At 46.3% G+C, this 20107-nt stretch overlaps 2 protein-coding genes across 4 annotated transcripts in view; both read right to left on the bottom strand.

Annotated features, from left to right (window-relative positions):
• ehd2b (EH-domain containing 2b) overlaps window positions 1-4422 on the bottom strand; it is a 6583-nt gene extending 2161 nt beyond the window's left edge. The window contains exons 1-4 of one of the 3 annotated variants that reach the window (XM_048265370.1): window positions 4019-4422; window positions 2395-2849; window positions 2107-2283; window positions 715-830 (exon numbers count right to left, since the gene is read on the bottom strand). In XM_048265370.1, the coding sequence (XP_048121327.1) occupies window positions 715-830; window positions 2107-2283; window positions 2395-2615 (514 nt within the window). In that variant the 5' untranslated portion in view covers window positions 2616-2849; window positions 4019-4422. The remainder of the gene's footprint in view (window positions 1-714; window positions 831-2106; window positions 2284-2394; window positions 2850-4018) is intronic. The other 2 variants (XM_048265372.1, XM_048265371.1) reach the window with 2 other exon arrangements.
• A 597-nt stretch (window positions 4423-5019) lies between these two features.
• On the bottom strand, window positions 5020-19828 carry bicra (BRD4 interacting chromatin remodeling complex associated protein). The gene is given in 16 exon segments (XM_048264608.1): window positions 5020-8074; window positions 8076-8187; window positions 9730-9832; window positions 9940-10037; window positions 10152-10300; window positions 10441-10493; window positions 11007-11114; window positions 11210-11298; window positions 11462-11702; window positions 11795-12463; window positions 13848-14036; window positions 14816-16825; window positions 17072-17137; window positions 17625-17670; window positions 17837-17882; window positions 19733-19828. Coding segments are annotated over 16 exon segments (5730 nt in total). The 5' UTR covers window positions 19794-19828; the 3' UTR covers window positions 5020-6384.
• Window positions 19829-20107: the final 279 nt, after the last annotated feature.

Here is a 20107-nt window from a genome sequence, read left to right as displayed (position 1 = left end):
ATGCACAAAACAGAACAAAGTTACAAGATGCAACATGCCTCAACCTGCGATGGATCAGTAATATGTTTCCTTCTCTTTATTTATAAATCCTTTATGGTGTTGTCTTTTTATACAAGGATTCATTTGACACCACCACTTTTTTTCGGTGATTGCACACAGATCTTTAAATTCCTTCTGTTTCCACTTTCTCAAATGTTCAAAACCCTTGTGGGTCTTTCCACATTAACATGTGCCAGATGGATTACAGTTGTGTCTGGAAAATATGAAGTAAATTGCGCTGCAAAATATTAATTCTGTATTCAAGACAAATGATAAATCAAGTTAATGTGTAAAGTATGTTAGCATCATGCCAATGTTACTGTGTTTTTTCATGCATGGATTTTGCAACATGGATGAATCTGCACTGTTGGAGATAGAAGCAGTTGTGTTCTCTAGGAGATTTATGTTGCTCACTCTCAGATCCGTTCCAGCTTGTAGATCATACCAGATGTACAGAGGAATCTGTTGCCTCAGCGTTTGAGTGTTTATTATTTCTGACTTTATGTCTGAATCAGGTGGTGTCCCTCGCTCCACTGCTATCTGGTCTCCTCCATATGTGGAGAGGTGCTTGCTTGCTTGTGGTGTTAGAGCAAAAAGGGTTAGCAGGGTGAGAGGAGTCAGGAGATGTTGCTGTTAATCTGGGACAGGTGTCTCTACTCCTCCCCCCCTCCTTACCTTTTGAGCTGGCCTCACCTCGGCTCACTCTCTGCTTGGCCCCAGACAGGATGCCTGGAGTGTCGATGATGCTGATGCTCTCTAGGACCTGATTGGGCATCTGGGCACACTGGAACCTGCCGAAAACAACCAGACGGGGAGATTATTAATAGCAAACATGTTACAGGGTCTGGTTTCAGAGCTCAGTGTGCTGTTCCAAATGATGAGAGGGAGTACGTTAGCATTCAGTTTCTAACACATTTAACTGTATGAATATGTTCTTGTCAACATGAAAAAAATACTCAAGATCACACAGAACATCTTATCAAAACACATGTATTGAACTTCACGTGGAAGAATGTGTATTGAAGAGAACAATTGTGTTTAGTGAGTATCTGAAAAGATTGTGAAAAAAGGGAACTTTCCACACATCATGGTTTCCACTGTGATTAACGGGGAAGACTTCTAACCGTACTCCTCCCACCTTGTTTCTTTGTGTGGAAGTGCTCAAGCTGCACAGGGCTTCCTGAAGGAAAATGGCTACTAGTGCCAGAATTAAACAATATGGGCCTCTAATGATCTGCCCCTACAACAACAAGGCTGCTTCCTGCACTAAATGAGTTTCACAAGCCGAGTGTTTCCCCTCCAAAGGAAGCTGGAGAAAAGAGGCAAGCAAACATGTTCACAAACACACCCTTCAAGGCTCTATGGGATGATGAAAGATAAAATGTTTGCAGCACCACATGGTAGCAATTTTAGGAAGTGTCAAGCAAGCCTAACTATGCTGTTTTATTTGTTAGTAGCTAGTCTTTGTATCTGTGAGCATACATACTTTATCCTACACATTGCTTCAGCACATTCTTTCCATGGCTAGCTCAACTTGAGGAAGACATTTCTGGGAGCCAGGCACCAAGCCCTGGCACTGTGACGGGTAAACAGGTCAAAGGGGAGCGTTTGACTCAGACCTTCCTTGACTCTGTTTAGCTCTCTCACGTCATTAGTTTGTCTACCCATGGATACCCTGCCTCCCTCTTCGTGCTACCACAACTCTCCTTAAGTACACTAGCTTTCATCACCCGCTCTCGCAATATCACTTCATTTCTCCATTTTTCCACAAATAAGGAAAGTACACCCCTCTCAAAAATTTGGCATGGACTCTTGACATTCCATTGAGTACAGACTGTCATGCAATTTTTCAGTTATCATGCTGCCTCTATCCCTCTCTCTCTCTCTCCCTCTTTCTTTCTCTCTCTCTCACACTATCACCACTCCTCCATTCCACACCCAGCGCGTCTGTTATAAACTGGGGGAGGTTGAGTAAAAGTTTCTTCAGAATTTCGAATCTATCTTCATGTCCCTCCCTCGACTCCTTGAGGTATCCTTGTACAACCTGTGTGTTCTGTGCACGCATACCTGTTTAGGAATGAGTTCCCAAAGGCGTTGAGCTTGCGGAAGGGTTTGTTGGGGTCCACAATGAGGGCATTTCCTGGGGTTAGCCCCTCCACATCTCCATGCATAATGGCTGTAAAGCAGTCTGTTGTTGGCTCTGGCCCCACTCGACTGCCAGGGAATTCCTGCTCCAACAGGTATCTGGATAATGTCCATATGTTAAGGTTTAGTAAGCCCTCACTTCTAAGAATCACAGCCACACAGAGTAAAACCAAGTTTGGCCTAAGTTAAACCTACTCCTGACTCTTTTACCTGATAAATGTAGTCTTCCCTGTAGAGTACTGGCCCACAACCAGCACCATTGGTTTGTTGTCGAAGTCTGCATCTTCAAGACTTGGGGAGTGGAAGTCATGGAAGCAGTAGTATTGCTCCAGTGGCAGAAGCTTCTTGCGATAGAGGGACTTCAGTCCTTCTGTCACAGTCCGGATCACTTCAGGTGACTTCTTGTCATTTTTCCGCCCCCAACGAGACATTGTTTCGAATGTAGGACTTGGAGAAGTTTTACAAAATGTATGTGTGTTTTTAGCTAGTCTTATGTTTTCTTGTTTCCTGTATGATCCTCAGAGAGCCCTCTTCTTTTTCCTGCACTTATATAATAAACGAGTTCCTTGCTTAGCAATGGGTAGCAAACTCCAAATATAGAAATCCTCTGGTAAGACTGGTGTTTACAGTCTCTGTGGTGAGTTGGCCGGATTTTTAAAAGGTCGCTGAAAAAAAAAGGAAAAATATATCACTGTATAACACTGATGTATAAACTCTCTTCTACTCTCCTAGTGAATCGAGGATATACCAAAAAAAGCCCTAAAAGGCTGCTGCTGAAAGGTCCTTTAAATATCCAATCTGGAGGGAATTCTCAGAGTGTAGGGCATTGTCTGTGCATGCCTGGAAAAAGTTCATTTTGGAAAACACACCCAGCCAGGGTCTTCATACGCACACAGATACTTCATTTCCTTATATTGAAAAGGGTGAGATGTCTTTTCCAGTGGCTACTCTCAGTGGAATGTTCAATTAGCCAATGTAGCCTAGTGTAGAGTGCCAAGTGTGGGACTTGTAAAGAAGTTCACACAAGATGAACAATATGCAGTTTGTGAGTATGAGAGTAAAAGCCCTTTAAATACTATAAAATAAAAATCAACACTGATAGAACACAATTAATGAAGAAAGACCAGTCACAATAAACATGATTTAAACTGACCCACAATGAACCTTAATGAAACTTAACACACATTAAACGTTATTCGATCGGATAAAGTTATTCAAACTGCGTGATGCAAGGAGTCAAACTGCTCATGAACAGGGAGCAAATGGTACCTGTCAAAATGGCTAAATCCACAGAGTTGAGAAGGGCTTGCTCTCCACTAAGCAAGGATGAAAGCTGTGGGATAGGGCAATAAAAACTGGAGATGGAGTCGTGTATTGAAGCTCAGAACTGGTTTTCTGTACTTTTTTTGTTCGGTGCGCTCCCTCTGGCTCCAGTTGGAGGATTATGATTCACAAGCTTCGATGCTGATGGAAAATGCCTTGTGGCTTCAGACACCAAAAGAGACTGTTGAATTGAGGGCATGTGTTTTGGAGCTTATTTGGAGTTGTGGATAGCATTTGGAAAGTTTGCTATCATTGCTTAACGCAATGAGGCCTTTGTGAAATAACGGGCCCAAATGGCCCCTGACCTCGTTCATGTCAAATCTCATGCCAAATCTTTTCCTTCAGTACTAACGTGATCATAATACCAAGACATATTCCAACATGCACAGTGACGCATAACTCTTTATTTCTTTTCAGGACCTCCATGGAAATTTTCCATTAGAGTAAGGGGAAAAGAAGCGCACGCATCCATCACTGCCATATATTTTACCAGAAGCAAAATTCCACTTACCTATTTGCGTTACCCTATCTCAAGATTATGCAATGCGATTATCCAAAAACGATGACCTTGATTTGTGAAAAAAAAAAGATGCAGAAAAACAGATGAATTGAAACCTGCAAAATTACTTTTCTAGGATGAGTCTCCTTTGCTGTTTGCCTGGATGGTGCAGTGGGTGAGGAGAAGGAAAGGGATGGGTGTTCTCCAGAGTCTTAACAGGTTTCAGCTGCGCTCTGGATCTGCCAGCTCTCCTCTCTCTCTGCGCTCACAGCAACAGTACACACACTCCCACCGACGAGGACTCAAGTGCCCCGACTGGCTCAAAGCTTTCTTCTCTGTCTCTCCCTCCCTCTGAACCTCCTCTTGAGGTGTTCCCTGATGAGCACTCTCAAGCAAGTTCTGGAAAGTGTTAGGGTGAAGATGGTGATTAAGCTAGATGTAATGCAGGACAGGGGGGATGGACGTTGGCACATCAGATGACTAAGGTGGGGTCAGAATTTTTGTTCGACTGTGCCATCTGACACGTACAAATCGAATTAAAATGGAATTGAATGTGTTTGCTATAAAAATGTTGTACATGAATAATGTAATATTGTAAAAATGATACTGGATGAATACCCTGCTTTTATACAGTTAAAAAAACCCAACAAAACTTAAAAACAACAGTGCACAGTACAAATATTTCCCCCAAGGACTGTGAGCCCCATCTCCAACCAATACAGATCAAGTGGCACCACCTGCTGGATGTTAACACAAATAACAGCAACAGCACATACCCAAAAGTGATTTAAATAAGATCTATTCCATGACTTATCCAATACTTTTGTCTGCAAGTTTCTATTCACAGTCTTCTAGTTGTTTGGACCAAGCCATTAACAATTCCAGCCAATCAACACTTTACACCAAGAACACATAATGGCAGAGTGCCATTTTTTAAAATGATTTTTATGATTTTTCTTTTGCTAGTGTGTTCAAATTAATTTTGCCATAAAACCAGAATAAAAACAAAGGCATTTTTATCTTTCATAAAAGCCAGGTTTAATTTACAGTTTTACTAAATGTACAGTTCCTTTTCTTTAAAAAAAGCATCATTATACACAATAAATACAATACAAAATTAATCTGTAGTACTATACTTCAAATTCTTACATTTGTATTTTTTTACATTATTATTGTTCTTCCCAAGTCATTGCTTCTGCCATGTCTATAAACTTTTTGAACGTCAACCATCAACAGACATAGAAATATTTCTTTGTAAGGGCAACTCCGGGGCTTTCGCAAATGGCCTTGTCAATGCTCACAGCAATACATAAGATCCCCCAAAAATTGATGCGCAGTAAGTAATTCATGAATTTTGTGTTGGAAGTTCTTCCTAGGAAACCAATTCTGTGTTCCTCACTCATTGTATCATTCTGGATTATGTGGCATACCCATGTTTGAAAGGCATGTTTCAATTTAGAAGTCTAACGCTATTCTTTTCAGCAATTATTTATCAGAATTAACCCTCTCATGACTGTGAGAACTGAGTTCCTCTGCTTTTGTCTGAATGAAATTGGAATGGATTCAAGTTAAAGTGAAGTGTCATTTGCTTCGGTAATGGTTGACTGTTGCAAGTGAAAATCTCATTTAGTATAGGATCTGATTGAAATTCCGAGCAAATTATGATTTCGATTCAGAATACAGTCACTGTTGATCAAAGCTGAAAATGTCCTTTCACACAACATTTCTGAGAGAATGGACATCAATGGGAGAATTCATTAAATGATCTAGAGAAGGCTTTCAACCCTCTTGTAACCTTCAGCACCTCATCTCGAGACTGAGAGAGATGGCATGTCCATGTAGACACAAAAAAAATAATTGATTTACATTACATTCATCCATTCAAAATAAGAGTGATTATGTTAAACGACACTGATGAAGCCACAGTACAATGGTGAGAATTAGACTGGAAAATGGGACACACTGATTTTGGGTCAACCTGTACACCCCTCTGATATTGTCAGAACTATTCTGTTGTGGAAGAGACTCACTGTGCGGAGTTGTGCTGTATAAGGGTGTGTGTGTGTGTGTGTGTGTGTGTGTGGGGGGGTTGCTTAACAAACAGGCCTAAAAGCCTGCTTACTGCAACCAGACGTTAAAAAAAAGGGTATATTTTCTTGATTCCATTATTGAAAGTGGACTTCTTTCTCTGTGTTTGAAGTACACTTACGTGGACACTTGTACAATAAAGAGTGTCATTTTTTTCCATATCAACTTTTATCAAAAACAGCTGAACCGATGCTTGCCCGTTCTATTCCCTTATTTAAAAAAAACATCAAAATATCAAAACAGCTGTTATTGGTTCAGTCTAGCCCGCCTATAGGGTGGATGGGGTGCTGTTATCTGTTGTGTGTCTGAGTCACCAGGCTTCCGTTCTGACCTCGACCTCCGACCTGCTGAGTCGTGGAGGAGGACGAGGAGGCCGTGGAAGAGGAGGGTCTGTATGACGAGGTGGAAGAGGTGACAGTGCGTTGGGATGGGTGCGGGTGGTGGTGCCCGTGGGAGCCCCCTGGGGGCCTGCCTGAGCCGCCCCTGCTGCTGGGATGGCCCGTGGGCCCCTGCTGCAGGTTCAGTATGCTGTCTATGGCGCACTGCAGGTGCTCGTTCAGAGAGTCGTCCGGCGGGGGGCTACCGCTGGAGAAACTGGCATTGTCCATGTCTGGGGAGTCCGACTTGCAGCGTTTGGCAGGAAGCGAAGAGTCTCTGGCGAAGGACGAGCCGTCAGAGGGGGAGGGAGGGCCGGGCGCGTGCTGGTCCATTCGAAACGTGCCGCCGGGCCGCTCGCGGTTCTTGCCGCCAAACCGTTTGGACCGCAGTGCCCCCCCCTCGGCGTCGCGCTCCGCCGCCACTTCGTCCTCGCCGGCCTCCGCCTGCTCGGGCGGCCGGTGCCGGTGGTGCCGGTGGTAGGCGTTTTTGATTCCGCGGTAGAACACGTCCTCCACCTCGGCGAGCCCCGGTGTGGAGCGGAGCGCCTGGGAGACACCCTGGCCGGCGCCCTCGCCGACTCCTCCTCCTCCTCCTCCCGCGCTCCGCTCCTGGCCCCCCCGGCCGCCCTGGTGCTCCAGCTTGACGCTGGCGATCACCGTGCGCTCCGGCTGCGGCGAGGCGCGCAGCTGGGCGGGCGGAGAGGGCGAGGACGACGACGCCGCCGGGGGGAAGGCAGGTAGCGTTGGGGCGAGCGCCGGCGGATTGGGGGCCACCTCACAGCCGCCCCCCGGCACGCCCGGCCGGATGCGCGGGCTCACGTTCTCGCGGTAGGTCTTCCGCAGCGGCAGCCGGCAGGGCGTGGACGTGGACGTGGACACCGGCGGGCACTTGGGCCCGGGCACCTCGCGGTGCTCCAGCGTGCCGTTCATCTGCGAGGCGGAACAGGAAGTCGAAGACGAGGAAGACCAGGGGTAGGAAGGGGGCGCGTCCTGCTGGCTGGGCCCTGAATGCGTGGTGACCGTGCTATTGCTGGAGGAGGCCGTGGAGGTGCACGTGGCGGGAGGTGGAGCGGGAGTCCTGATGACCGATGCGGTGGTGGAGGGGAACGCCGCGGGAGCTTTGGGCTGTGGCGGCGGCGGCGGAGGTGGTGCTGGGGGCTGCACCTCAGGGGTGGGCGGCTGCGAGTGGTGCTGGGGCTGCGAGTGGACCGGGTCCAGTGCGGTGTTGTGCACCACCTTGGTCAAGCCGGCCTCTTGCTTGATCTTGAGCTTCAGGCCGATGCGCTGACGGGCCTCGTACGTTTTCATGGGGGGCTTGCTAGTCCGCTGAGGGAGAGCGTCGTCGTCGTCGTTGTTGTGGTGGGAGGGGCGGGAGGGGGCGGACGGAGTTCGACTGAAGGAGGAGGGCGCTGCTGAGGAGTCGGCGGCCACCCGTAGCGCCGGCGCAGGCGCAGCGACAGAGCTGGTCGACCAGGAGACAGACGCCCCACCGCCGCCTTGCTTGATCACCAGCTTGGTTGGAGGGTAGGGGATGGAGGGGGGTGCTGGAGCAGAGGGCACACTGGGGACAGGGGCAGGAGCGGGAGCAGGGGCAGGGGTAGGGGGCAGGGCCCATGGCTGGTGGGGCTGGCCTGACTGAACTGGCTTCAACTGCCACCGGCCTTTGTGCACTGACAGTGACACTGTCCAACAGGCAAGAGTTGGCCACGAACTCTTCTGTAATGCAGATGGAAGAGAAAAGAAAGACACAACTTTAGAAAACGGTTGCTAGTTGGTAAGAAAGTACTACAACATGAGTTACAAACTGTAAAAGATCTGACGCGTTGCAGTTCAAAGACATAGAAGGCAAAATCTGCTCCAAAACACTTAAAAAAAACAACCATTTTCAACAAGCCATGCAGGTGTGGGACAATATTTTAGGACTTAAAGATCTTAAATAGTGTCCCTTAAAACAAAGAAATTATACACTAGTCATTGCATAGGAAGCAAATTCAAGATTCAGTGTGGAGGCCTCTTGATTTCAAATGGAATGTCCCAACATCTATACAATATTAAATCTGTAATGCCTACCACTCCAGGTGCAAACAACTTCTAACAGCTTCAACCTAAAATCAACCAAACTGGTTAACTTTGGGGCAGCCGTGGCCCACTGGTTAGCACTCTGGACTTGTAACCGGAGGGTTGCCGGTTCGAGCCCCGACCAGTGGGCCGCGGCTGAAGTGCCCTTGAGCAAGGCACCTAACCCCTCACTGCTCCCCGAGCGCCGCCATTGTAGCAGGCAGCTCACTGCGCCGGGATTAGTGTGTGCTTCACCTCACTGTGTGTTCACTGTGTGCTGTTTGTGTTTCGCTAATTCACCAATTGGGTTAAATGCAGAGACCAAATTTCCCTCACGGGATCAAAAAAGTATATATACTATACATAACTATACAGTGCTGCAGTACATATTAAAGTATCCACAGAGCTTTAGTGAGTTCTAATAAGCTTCTAATAAATATTTTTCTGTAAATCTACAGTACCAGATATTGAATGTGTGATTCCTAGCTCATGTGTTTGACATGACCATAAATTTGGTCTCTGCATTTATCCCAATCCGTGAATTAGTGAAACACACAGCACACAGTGAACACACAGTGAGGTGAAGCACACGCTAATCCCGGCGCAGTGAGCTGCCTGCATCAACAGCAGCGCTCGGGGAGCAGTGAGGGGTTAGGTGCCTTGCTCAAGGACACTTCAGCCGTGCCTACTGGTGTCCCACCAGTCATGGGCCCTGCCCCCCCTACTCCTGCCCCTGCCCCCAGAGTGCCCTCTGCTCCAGCGCCCCCCTCCATCCCCTAATCTTAAACTTCAGCCGTGCCTACTGGTCGGGGTTCAAACCGGCAACCCTCCGGTTACAGGTCCGAAGTGCTAACCAGTAGGCCACGGCTGCCCTTTCACATGACCTTCCAGGACTGAATCAAATGGCGTATAGACACAGACTACATTCACTACTGCATTTTCTTAGTAGGCTTACGCTCAATGGTGTTTTAAGCCCCCAACGTCGTCTTCCAGGCTTAAAGGCACCTAATCCTAAACCTAACCCATGCCTAACCCTAGCGCCTTCCAGGCAGTGCTGCCTTGAAGACAACTTTGGGGGCTTAAAACACCAAGAAACTAGGCGCACAGAACACAGGTCGCCAAATTGGCCATTTAACTTTCTTACTTGGTTCACACACACATACCAATCTGTCAAGAATACATATACACAAATGCGTGTACCTGGTCTCTCTCTTGCCAGTATCCTGTCCTGGCTCAAAGCAATCTTCTCCTCCTGAATGAACATGCGATCAATCATGACCATCTCTGCAGAGGGACCCAATCTCTGTTCATGACAAAACCACAGAGCATTAATTAGTTTATTAGTTATTCATAAATTAGCCATGAAACAAGAGGACAAAACAGTTCATGAAAGAACTGTATGAAAACTGCTACCTTGGATTCCTCAAACAGCAAGTGACGATATTTATCCAGCATGGTCTGAGTCCTCTTCAGAAGCTGGCAGGAGACGCTTTCAAACTCACTGTCCACTGGAGAAATGATGAAAGAATGAAAGGGAGGAAGATTATGACTGACCCATATCAGACACAAATTCGACCCACCAGCACCAGATCAAACGGTATTTTGTGATGGGTGAGAGTTACCTTTCTGATAGTCCTGGTGAGAGGAGGCTGTGCCCTGGTAAAGATGATAGGGCAAAAGTCTGTGCAAGCTGTCCTCAAGAGAGCGGAATGGAGAGCTGTAGTCGGGGTGCAGGACTGACCCCTGCTGCTTCCTCAGCTGTTCCAGCATCCTGCACACGAGCAAGTGGGAGACATGGATAAATGAGAGAAGGACCTTAAGATGAGCCTGCACATCATCTTCATGGGGTTTCAGGTCATGGTCAGAAAGTCACTTCCTGACCATAACTAAGGTCAAGTCTGCCTTGCATACCTGGCTTCCTTGCTGGGTTCCATGAGGAAAGGCATTTTCATAGTTGAAGTTTGCTGAATGAGTGAAACAAAACATGATTATATGTTGTCCTTGACATTGCACCAGGTAGACCAATAGCACAAATTAAAAACTTTACAACTACTAAACTTATACTAACAGACACTTAAGGCAAAACACACAGTCAGTATAACCTATGGCAAGCAAAGATTGTGATGATTGTGCAAAAATAAACCATAAGTTACATTATGATTGCTTTGTATTTTAAAAAAAAGCTAGGCAACACAGACCTAATCAGATAATTGATGGTTACATATTCAACATTGTCTGCAGAGTAACTGGACATAGTTGTACAAGTAATCTCATTATGCATTATGTTCTAACAAAAACACATTAATATTGATTGCATTGGAATTCCCGTCGCCATTCTGTTCCTTGGCACACAACATGCTGCTGGATACACTCTGCACTGACCTAAGCAGGACACCTAATCTGAGGGCAGCTTTACTGGACACCTAATCAGAGGGCAGCACTACAGGAGGGCTGCTGCAACATGCCACATGCTGTACCTGGGTTTGGACAGGTCCGGGACCAGCAGGTTGGGCCACAGGCATCTGGGACAGAGCTGGGTTAAGCACCGGAAGCCCTCCCACAGCACTGATGACTCCCTGCTTCGCCTAAGAAACCAAACAACACAAACATGCATGTTCATGTGTACATGATTTTGATTGTTCTTGGAGCTGAAGTTATAGTAGTGGTCTTATTTATTTACCTGTACCGGTTGGTTAAGGCTCGGTGGCGCAATTGCCTGGTTAACACTGGCTCCAACCACTCCAGGAAATACCTGTGCATCACTCAAGCCTGAAACAATAAACAAAGAATAATTAGAATGAGAAATGAAAATTAACCAGCATAGAACGCTACATTATGTTTGACCGTCCTTACATTTGAAAGTTGTGCAAGTGTTGTAGAATGTTGCAGCCTCGGCAGGGGACAACATACAGGAACACAAGTGATGAATTACCTGTAGCTGAAGGCTTCACCAGCACGGACTTCTGCTGCATCATGGATGGAACCGTGACAGGCGGGCAAGTGATGGCAGATGACGTAATAACCTGAGTGGCGGGTGGCTCCGGCAGTTTGTTGAACTGACCAGCCACTGGAGCCTGGGCAGCCTGTGCCTGCTGCTGCTGTTGCTGTTGTTGCTGCTGCTGCTGCTGCTGCTGCTGCTGCTGCTTGGCCTGAATGATGATGCTCTGCTGGACCTGAAAGGGAGACCAAAACAAGCAAGAATGTGTGAATCCAGACCAACCACCACATCAAAAATGTTAGTTAGCCCTTGATTACTGTGAGCTACCTGCTGCAGTTTGTCCCTTAGCTGCTTCTGTTGAGGGGAAGGCTGAGCGATGGCTGAGAGGGTCTGGAGCTGTGTACTGATCAACTGCAAGTTGTGCTGCTGTTCCGGCGTCAGGCCCAGCAGCTGGGAAATCTGGACCTGCTGCTTCAACATCCCAGCAGGAGTGGCGGCCGTGACCCCCGGCTGAGCAAAGTGGAGCTGTGCTGGGTGGAACTGCGGGGGCTTGGGGGAGCACGAGGGCGGCGGCACCTCCGGCTGGATGGGGGCGGGTTGGGACGGAGGCCGAGACGTTTGGGCCTGGAGTGGCACCTGGATTTGTGTCTGTATCTGATGAGGCGGCTGCTGCTGCTGCTGTTGCTGCTGCAGCATCTGAGGAATGGGCTGTGCAGGTTGAGGGGAGCCCCCGAGCTGGTTATTGTGGATAATGAAGAGCGAGGGCATGGATGAAGGGGTGCAGGAGCGGGAGGGCGTCGGGGTCTGCGCTTGGGGAGCGGGCTGCGGCTGCTGCGGGAGAGGAGACTGGATGCGCTGGCCCACAGTGAGGGGAGAGGGCTGGGACTGCTGAGGGCTATCAGCCATAGAGTGGGAGACTGCACTGGCAGCCATCACAGGCTGGGAGGGGGATGCAGTCTGGATCCTCAGTGGCTGCTGGGGTCCTGCCGTAGAGACCTGGAGGGCAGGCGGATTTGCAGGCCATCATTATTAGAACGTTCAAATACTTTGTTGGCAATAAAGCAGAGGAACAGCAGAAGAGCAGCTTCTACATTTTGATTGAGATGACCAGAAACAGATGTAGACTTTAAACGTATTATAAAAAAAAAAATCTACCCAAGATTTATTCTATTAATCTACAACTCAATATTTTGTTTTACTGTGTCATAACACAGTACACTACAGTTAACCATGCAAAGGACTGGCCATCTCAATACTTTAAGCAAACATCACTAACTCAAATACAAAGCCAAACAACAATAGAAGCAAGGCAGTCAGAGAGCAAATGAGGATTCGGAGGTATCAAATTACTCTTGACACAACTCAAAACAAACACAATCACAGCACGCCACACTTCCACTTTATGCGGACTTCCATGATCACAGAAATGCAACACAAACCTGACTTAATCAACATACCTGCATTACCTTGAAATAATTATTGGAGGTCTGAGTAGTATCATTTGCAGATAAAGGTAGCAAGGATTACCAGCATATTACATAATACTTTCCCTGTGTGTGAATGGGAGGGTGGGGGGGGGGGCATTAGGAAGTGAAGGCTGTGCAGCCAAGGACTGTGTAGGATTAGGTGCTTCAAGTGGTCACCATCACACTAGGCCAAGAAATGACCTGTGGTGCTTGATTGATTATTTGATTATTACAGTGCAGCATCAGAGTTGGTGTTAGAGTTAATGAGAGAATAAGTGAGAAGCATGTCAAAAGTCTAGAAGCCTTCGAGAAACTCAATAAATTAGCTAGCCATATACCTGCAACGTTATCTGCAACTCTGTATAAATAAAACATGCAAATGCAAACATTAAATGCTTTGCATTCTATGGCTTCTGTGCCATATAAATGGTTGTTAAAAAATCTTCATACCATATATGAATTGAGCCAGTCTACATGAGTGAATATTATTATATAGTCTACAATCAGTGTATACTGGTTGACTACATTACACTTTCTTCTGGGAACAGTATGGCCACTAAATGGCTCACTGACAAAATGCTGTCAGGAAGCATGGCTCTGCAGAAAGCACTCTAGGCATTCTTTACAAATAGTAAGAAATCAAAAAGCGTTGCAATTTACTTCATAATTATGCTCAGAAGCGCTCATCTAGGTCAATCGACTCAGAGACATAACGCAGACATGACAACGAACAGAGCAACAGCAGCAAAGAAAAGCAGCAAAGAACAAAACACTAGACAGATGTGTTCGGTGCTGAACAAGGAAGCACGGTAAAAAGAAAAGTGGGCAGGGACAGAATTTGAGAGAGTAATCCAATAGGCAGCAGTGGCAGCAGCAAGTGGGTGGGGCTTAGCACAGGGCATGGGCTCGTCTACCTTTGTGACCACTGCTGCCATGTGGGAGGCGCCCGGGGACGGGCTGGGACTCTGACCCGGGAGGGGCTCAGCTAATGGGCCATCTTGGCCCGAGGGGGTGAGACCAGCAAAGTTGCCGCTGACGATAACAGATGCAGGTACGCCCACAGAGGGGAGAGATGGATCTTTTTCTGTCTGGTGCTGTTGGTCCTGACATGAGTACATTTATACATTCAAGCAAGGGAAAGGTTCATAAGCATATCAAAAGATGAAAATGGTCAAGCAGGGTCTCTATGTTTCTGTAAATATATTAATTTCATAGCCTACAACACAATCTCCTGATTAACAACACCATTTAAACAGTATGGCACCGTTTCAAGAGACTGGATTTAAGTAAGCTAACTATATTAAAATTTAGTTGATTTGATTAAAAAAGGATGGGTCTCATTATATCCCCATTGCATGTGGCTTTAACAAGTGTCATACAAACCAACTGTCTGAACAATCATCTATTTCTAATTCATAAATTGCATGCTTATTAACTACACCTTATGTAAGCTAAGAGGAATTTCATGGCCAAAGTTGACATGAGGATTTAACAAGATTTAATTTGTTTCATTGCAATCCACTTGGGCTTAAACAGCAAAGACTGTTCTGCTTTTCTCTGGAAAAAATATGTACACTTTTACTAGTTCCCCATTACAATATCTTAACACCTTGGTTGATACATTGTGAGGTTGCACAATGTTTTTACCAACTAGTAGCCAGAGCTGCCACTATCACCATGTTTTTATGTACTCACAGCAATGAATCAGAATCATATGCATAGTTCACCTGAGAGGACAAAGGAAACTACTAATATTAACTAGCCATGTCTGCTTTTGTTATGATGAATTTTCTTAGAGGAAACAGACAAAATAGCTTTGTGAGGCAGGACCTAGGAGAGGAGAGGAGGGGAGGAGGAGGAGGGAAGAGTAAAGCACACTGACCTGTTGCAGGAACATCAGAGACTCCTGGCTGAGGATCATTCCGGAGCCCTGGGGCGTGAGCAGCACCTTTCCCGGGCTGTGCTGTGCTGACGGAGCCGTCAGCGGAACAGTCGCTATGGGCGCAGACGAGGTCACCACAGTAGAGGACGGAGATGAGGAGGCCACGGAGGAGGCCACCGAGACCGGCAGAGCAGTCTGCACGGTGAGGATCGAGGGCTGCGCCTGGGCTTGTGCAGGGTGGGCACCTTGGTCTGGGGTGCTGCCCAGCACCGTCACACTCTCCCCTGGCTGGCAGGGAGCCATGGCGACTGCTCCACTAGTGTTGCCGCCTTGCTGCTGTAGAGTGGGCTGCAAGCTGACGGCCGGGCTCACTCCGTCCACCTGGCTCAACATGGCCAGCGAGTTCTGGATGGGATGGATGACTGTCTGGGCATGTCCAGTAACGGGATGTGCTTGGGTCTGGGTCTGTGCCAGCGATACAGGCATCTGGAAGAGGGTTGGATGACCCATCTGACCAGGCTGCAACTGGATGGGACCAGAAAGGATGTGGGCTCCTGGGTGACCCTGCGATGCCAAGACCTGGCTAAGGTTGATGTTCTGGTTCGTCAGAATCTGGTTGGCAATGATCTGGCCTCCGGGCCCTTGACTGGTAATAATGCCTCCGGGATGTTGGGTTAAGATCTGTCCCCCAGCCTGCAGCTGGGGTAAGAGGAACTGGTGATTCTGGCCCTGAAGGCCCGGAATTACAATACTACCAGACTGGTTGAGGAGTTGGACACTAAGGGGTTTGCCTGATGCCTGGGCTGCCTGTTGCTTGAAGAGCGCTTGGGAAAACTGCCCGCCCTGTGATGTGTTCAGAACCACATTTGAGCCAGGCTTGCCAGTCAAAAAGGTCACATTCGGCGCTGACACAGGAACAGATTGCACACCTACAGCTTTGCTGGCATCATTTTGTAATGTGTGGGGGACAGGATGCTGCTGCTGCTGTTTGAACAGTTTGGGCTGAATGGTTGCTTGCGGCGGTTTGGGTTGTATAGGTGTTGGTGTCCTCTGGATGATGACATTTTGCATGATTTGACCTTGTGGTTGAGCTGGGGGCTGAGCTCCAAAGCCTACAAGCCCACTCTGTGCAGTCATGGTGCTACCACTGCTGTTGGTGTTTGTACTACTCACACATACAGCTGGCCCATTCAAAGTTGAGGGCCCAATGTTGGCCTTGCCTCCTTGAATCAACAGTCCTCCACCAGAACTCAAAACAGAGCCTCCAAGACCGGCTTGGGTTCCAGCAGCTGCACCCTCCTGGCCTGGCTGATGCAGCTGATAGCCACCCATGGCTTTAGTCAAAATCTGCTGTCCAGACTGATTAATAGTCATTACAGTGGGCTGGCCAACTACTTGAATCGGCCCTAAGCCTAAATGGCCTGACTGATTCCCATTGGGAAGAGCCTGGATGCTAGAGATGGGCTGAAGTGTCACATTTCCCAGGCCTACTTGTGGCATAAAAGGCTGGACACTGATTGCCTTATTCATAACTTGTTGTTGAAGTTGAATACCTGGGTGGGCCAGTACTGACCCAAGCATGTCTGGTGTGGCATTGGTGGGTCCAGTAGAGGGGCCCGAGGCAGGGCCAGAAAAAATCTGGGTTGCCCCACCAACTCCAACGCCAATACCAACAGCTGTACCCCCAGCACCTGACAAGCTGGGGTCCGGCAGGGGCTGGACCACTTGTGTTAGGCCTGAGAGCCCAAAGGAGCTGAGGTCCAGCTCAGCCTCTGCTTCCTGAAGGCTCTGTTCAGTGATGTTGGCTTCAGCAAGACTCTGCTGGAGGATGTCACAAGGCTCATGATTGGACCCAACACCATTGCTTCCACCATCCTCCCCAGTGGCTCCACCAGGGGACCCTCCCAAAATGTCATCCTCCAAGAAATCCAAGTCCACGCTGACTCTCGGGAGCCCTGGTGGCTCACCGGCCGATATCTGAGTGGGAGGTTGGACTTCGGAAACATGGCCCTGCAAAACACACATTGTTCATGACAGTTCAGGAATTGTTAAAAGCATCGGGAAGGAGTTAACATAAATGAACATAGTAGAGGCGACAGAGTGGATAGAGACAAAACAAGGTTAAAGCCTCAGGTGTCATGAGAGTTCGAGTGAGCTGCTCCGATGAAGAAGGTGTTGGGGTAAGGAGGTGTCTGGAAGAAGCATGCCACATAGATTGGATGGAGACAGCAGGGTAGGGATGGGGGTGTTACTCACCCCAGCGTTGGAGAAGAACGAGCTGGACGGGTCACTCGAGCCATCCAAAAGGTCGTCAGTGTCCAGCTATACACAGACATACCCAGGAAAGAAAGAGACCAGATAGGGAGACAGAAGGACGGGACCGAAGAAGTTAACACAAATAGAGGAGCAGAAAGTGGGTTGAGGGAGGAGCACCAACCACCAGGATGGAAAGCAAGGAAACAGACAAATTATAGAGGGAAGGAAAAGACAGGGAAAATCAAAGGATGGCATTAGAATAGATTAGTGTTAATTTTATGTATTTCAAAAAGAGGAAATTTTTGAAGGATTGAAATTAAGAGGAGAACTCATTTGCCAGAACACCCATAAGCAGAAAAAAAAGACTACGACAGAAACATGAAAACACCTGAAGGGGAAGCAGGATTGAGGCGGGGGGAGCAGGGAGGTGTTGTGTATAGATGCAACTGTGTGTGTTGTTTTATGCCGAGATGCTACGAAATGTGCACCCTGACCTGTCAGTGTTATTAAGTACTCCTTTAACCCCCTCTTTAAATGGTCTCTCAATACTCACATGTGTTTCTGATCCATGGAGGAAATCATTGAGTGCTTCAGGGTCACTGTTTGTTAAAAAAGGCAAAAATAATATGTTAGTTATAAATAATATGTTATATGTATATTTGGTCAGTCTTCAATTCTGATTTAACCATTCAAACAGAGGTACACATGCTGATGTTTTCATGTATGCAATTCAAATTTAAACACGTAGAAAATGTTCACACTCACCAAATTACATCTAGCAAGCACCTGCCGTCTTCATCATCCATGTCAACTGTAAACCATTGTGAATGTTAGAAAAAGAGGAAGCACATTTGTTTCTCAGCTAGACTATGAACAGACAATCTTGTTTAAACACACAAACTTTCTTCATGAACTGAAGCCTAAAGCCTAAGTAGGTCAAACTATAACCAAGTCATGGCTTGCTACACGTATCAGTCTCATTTAAGTAAAATGCATGTTTTCAGTATAAATTCATCCAACTGTTGTCTCTGAATTTATTTGAAGCATCTTGTCTACAAATAATTCAGCCAACAGAGGAGCTAACAAATTATGCTATTTTACTTTAACACAGGCAAGCTGTACCTAATACTATGAGTTTAAAGTCATTGCAATATATATATATATATATATATATATATATATATATATATGTGTGTGTGTGTGTGTGTGTGTGTGTGTGAATAAATAAATAAATAGAAATCTGTGGTATCCACAGTCCACACCTCTCATTTGGATAAATTCATGAGAATGTCACTCAACATAACATGCCCTGTGAATAGGGTAACATTAACCTAACAGCCAGTGTTTGACGATAACATTTTTTTATAATAACAAAAATCATAAAAACAGGCAAAACTTCATGTGACTGGACAAAATACTATTTTAAAGCCACAGACACATTTTACTTTGAATAATAAAAAAATACAACAGACTAAAACAAATACAACACAGATTTAAAGGCTGGTGTAAACATCACCTAAGCACTGATTTGCTTTACTTCCAATGATACAGAACCAGTTTCTTTTTCTGATTTTAGTTCCCCAGTCCTAGGCTTATTGGCCCAATGTTTGTTATTGCAGACGCGGGCTAAACTGTTTTGTGTTGTGAGCCCGGAGACTACTCTGCCTTCTCAGAGATGAAAAGCGCGGTTTTCACACACATATCGTATTTCCATACAAAGAAACAAACAATTGCGTGCACACAAGCATTTTCACAGACCTATCTAAGATGCGAATTTAATCAGCGCGCCGATGTTCTGTAATTTGTACAAATAGTCAGTGATATTCGGTATAGGTAATCATTTCGAGCTGATAGCCTCTCTCACGATGAAGTAGGCGGGGGCGCCAATAACTCTTGTAAAACTAAACAGCAGGAATGCCGCGGAACTAAATTTATTTGAGGCATCCCGCTTGCCACCTTTGAGATAATTTAACATTATCGCACCCGGGATTCTGGAGCAGAACAGAAACAGTCAGAGGGAATCATGAATGGAGATAGAGATGGAGGACCTTTTTCTCCTGCGATGCCGAACCTTAAGTTTGCTAATAGCAAACAGCACAACGTAAACCCATTGCAACCCGATAGCCTATTGACAACAACAATGTAAAGGTAGTTAGTGAAATCGTGACATTTTCATTCACAATGCATTTTTCAATTCTCTCTCAGAGGTTTAGATACCTGGCAACGATTTACAGCAAATCCAGACAGCTACAGCTAGCCATAGCTAAGCGACTAGCTGTATTTTTCGTTTACAGGTTTATTCGTATAAGGTGTAAAATGAAAAATAGGAAAACATTACAGACACCGCATTGAAGAATTACTCGCGTGCCACGATAACATGTAACAAAAATTGCCGGGGCTGTCCATTTAGTTCCACAAAAAGCAATTGCGTATGTCTATCCTTGCTAGCTAAATATGAGTTTATGTTGGAATATTCTTGGACCAGGGGGGTATGCTTGGGAATTCGCTGTTAAAATCTGTCTCTTTGCCGAAACACACTGGGGTTGGCATTTAGGACATGGTCGATTTGAAGTTTGCGATCAGCTTGCAATATGCAAACATTGCATCTTTAGTGTAGTTATTCCGATTTACGGAGAAAATGCTACATTGTAACAAACTCACCCGAGACGATAGAGGTGCAGGCAGCGCGGGGTCTCCAGTACGGCCCTGCACGGGCTCCCATTCAGGACCCGATCACAGAACTCTCAAACAGGAAACAGCGGTCCATGTCTTTCGCCTGTTCAATGACCAAATTAAACGGACAAGATATAATTTATATTATTATTATTATTTTAATTATCACCCCTCTCTAGGTTGTATCAATTAGTATAATTTATACAATGACAAAATGTTGATATCTCTCAAATTTATCTCAGTTTCAAGGTTAACCTACTAGCCATTCAGTTTTTGTTTGCCAGGCATGAGATTTACTGCACAAAGTGAATAGTGTGTTATATTTCGTTGAGTAGATAATCTACCAACCAAATGGAGAATACC

The sequence above is a fragment of the Alosa alosa genome, chromosome 15 (genome assembly GCF_017589495.1).
Source record: "Alosa alosa isolate M-15738 ecotype Scorff River chromosome 15, AALO_Geno_1.1, whole genome shotgun sequence".
NCBI lineage: Eukaryota > Metazoa > Chordata > Actinopteri > Clupeiformes > Clupeidae > Alosa > Alosa alosa.
Note: the sequence above shows the minus strand (reverse complement) of the source record. Positions and strands in the feature narration are given on the sequence as shown.